The sequence below is a fragment of the Macadamia integrifolia genome, chromosome 14, assembly GCF_013358625.1.
Source record: "Macadamia integrifolia cultivar HAES 741 chromosome 14, SCU_Mint_v3, whole genome shotgun sequence".
Lineage (NCBI taxonomy): Eukaryota > Viridiplantae > Streptophyta > Magnoliopsida > Proteales > Proteaceae > Macadamia > Macadamia integrifolia.
In genome coordinates, this window is record NC_056570.1 from 3,397,223 (window position 1) to 3,400,296 (window position 3,074).

The window sequence follows — 3,074 nt, forward strand, 5'->3', positions numbered from 1 at the left end:
CCTTAATACTATATTTGAATCACTAAAAATAACTTCGATAATAATTTTAGTAAATGTAAGGCCTATTTATAGAGTAGTCTTGAATATACATTGGATAGTTCTTGTAATCTCTGTTGTGTATGATTACCCTGATAAACTAACCATGACTCCACAATTGTATATATAGAGGATAGCTTGGGATGATGAGAGTAGATTGAACCTTTCTGCAACTCAAATATATATTTTTTTCCAAAAAAAGAGAAAAATTAAATATTGAAAAAAATATGACACTTCTATGCAATTAAAACTATTGGGTCATTGAAAAAAATATGGTTACACAAACATAAATTCCAAAAATCCAACTATTCTAATATGCCTCCATCATCTCCTAGGTGCCCAGCCCTTAGGAAGACCTAAAGTTGATCAAGTACATCTTATAAGATGAACAGTGAAACTGTAAAACCAAGAAAACAACTATACCAGAAACCAAGCCAAAGAAGTGAATGGAATTGCAAGAGGATTTGTTGTGAACTAAATTGGTAGCATATCCAGCAGCAGTAGTAGCAGCATCAGAGGCTACTGTACCTCCTGTTGATCCTGGCTTATAGCCCACAGTAATGTTAAGTTTCTGGCCAAGCTCACAATGTTTCCCATATGCACAGAAGAAATAATAGTTTCCTGAATTGGTTAGCTCCACAATGGTTACCCCACTGGTGTGAATGTGAATGGGTTTTTCTTGGGGATTGCATGTAGTGAAGTCCTTCTCAATAACCTCCAACACGTTGTGCACCATTGGTACATATGTGAACACTGCATAAATCTCAAGTTAAGTTTCAATTAATATGGATTTCAACATCGATGGGGTTTTGGTTCCATGCAAAAGCAAACTTGGGCACCAGTCTCCTTTATGGCTAACTTTTAAGGATGAGTTCTATCGGAGGCTAACTTTTAAGAATGAGTTCTATCAGAAGTCCCAACAAGTGGTATCAAAGCTAATTGTTAAGGAGATGATGTTTAAGTCCTTATATGCCTTCGCATCGGACTATTTACATCCAATATGGGATAATTGCTTTTGCATGGAACTCCAACAATGGGTCAAGTCAGAAAGCAAATGACTCCTTTGACATCCACCCATACAAAGAGTAATCAATGGTCAAATAATTTTAGAAATTTTGACATTGCTTGAGTGTGAAAGTCATTCAAATTCAATAGAACACAAGATGACAACGAGAGAGAGAGAGAGAGAGAGAGAGAGAGAGAGAGAGAGAGAGAGAGAGAGAGAGAGAGAGAGAGAGAGAGAGAGTTGCCTTCAATCTCTCTCTTTCACTCTTTCTCCTTGTTTGAAGCTTCTTTCTTAATAAGAAAAAATTTAATATTTAATTAATAAGAGAGAAATTCTTAAAAAGTAGCATGGCTTCTTCACTATGGGGGAAAGGGTGCTCAAATGGGATAATTGCTTTTGTATGGAACCCAACAATGGATCGAGTCAGAAAACAACTCCTAGAAATTTTGGCATTGCTTTAGTGTGAAAGTCCTAGAGAGAGAGAGAGAGAGAGAGTCTCACCTTCAATCTCTCCCTTTCACTCTTTCTCCTTGTCTTAAAGCTTCTTTCTTAATAGGAAAAAAATTTAATATTTAATTAATATGAGAGGGCTTTGTAAAAAGTAGCATGGCTTCTGCACTAGCGGACCAATGGGAACGCATATGAAAGCATTAACAGCAGCATGATTTTTGCCTCTCATGTGGGATAGGGCGGTTATTTCACCCTCTTACGTGTCTTGCTACAAGGGTCACACTGTCTTTTATGGTTATTTTTCCCTTAAGTAGTTTAACAGTTTAATCTGTTTATTGATTTGCAATGGATGTCACTTAAAATAGAACCTAAACCGATTATTAATGGTACGGTCGGTTTTAAACAATCGTTTTAGGTTCAGAATTGACACCCTTAGATAAAAGGCAATGGTCCAAATTAATTTGTATATCAGGGATTCAAAAATCGGATCGAAATGGACTGGTTGATTGGGGCCGATTCCATTTCCAAAAAATCTGGAATGGATCGATGCCTATAGAATCAATAGGGTTTTGGATATACAACATGATTCCAGGGTTTCCAAAAGTCGGTTCAACCAATTCCAATTCTGATTCTGATTCAATCCACATCATGATTCTAAAGCACAGGGACCAATGAGGGGGCGGACATTGCCCATTGGCATCTATAGGAGGTGGGTTTTCATATTTCATAGGGCATCATTTCACTACCCTTTGTGTCTAGACACAGGGGTCATGCGACCAAAGAGCATTCATTTTCCCATAAAAAAGGCTTTCTCTGTCCGAGAGCGGCCCCTGCATCGAGACACAACGGCACATACCCCAAGACGAGAATGATGGTCATTGTACGCCTCTGTGTCTGTAGTGCAGGGCCACTCTCAAGCAGAAAACTTTGTCCCATAAAAAATAAAAAATAGGGACTTACCCAACTTGTCACCCACGCCGAAGGTTCTTGGGTTTGCCCAATCTTGGTAGAAGTTGGGATCCTTGGGGATGCTCCAGCCAAAGCTTCCTCCTACATTGTGGGTTATCATCGCATTCATTGGTGCCATTATAACACAGCCCATTGCCATCAAGAGGAGCAGGGAGAGTTGCAGTTTCGCCATCTTCCTTTGTGGTCTCTCTCTGCTAAATGGGGGCTTGAGGCGTCGTGTTGAGGTAGAGGTTGATGTCCCTTCAACACAAACCTGGAAAACAAAGCAAACGTTACATGGCTTTTGATCAAATATATATGTAAAGCTATTCATCTGTGAATCTGTAATAACTATTAATGATACCATTACAGCTATCACAGGTTTGTAAAAGGGAAACTATTCGGTGGGTTTGTCCATTTATGGATTAGTGTTTCCTATATATAATGATTAACTAGTTATCTATTTTTTGTTTAATTTCTAATTTTGAGGATTTTTCCTTTACTTCCGTTGATTAAGAAGGCTTTGTCTATGACGACGTGTGAAGTAATTTGGTATATTTTCATTAATTGGTTTCATGAGTTCTCTCTGCCTCTGAATCCTCGGCTTGTTTAGGTCCGTCTTATCAATAAATCT

At 38.3% G+C, this 3,074-nt stretch overlaps 1 protein-coding gene across 1 annotated transcript; it reads right to left on the reverse strand.

Annotated features, from left to right (window-relative positions):
- Positions 1-336: 336 nt before the first annotated feature.
- Positions 337-2,712, reverse strand: LOC122061012 (mavicyanin-like). Its single transcript, XM_042624161.1, has 2 exons — positions 2,453-2,712; positions 337-789 (listed from the first exon to the last, which is right to left on the reverse strand). Exons 1-2 carry the CDS (start codon positions 2,631-2,633, stop codon positions 383-385), a joined length of 588 nt encoding a protein of 195 aa, XP_042480095.1. The 5' UTR covers positions 2,634-2,712; the 3' UTR covers positions 337-382.
- Between the last annotated feature and the right edge of the window lie 362 nt (positions 2,713-3,074).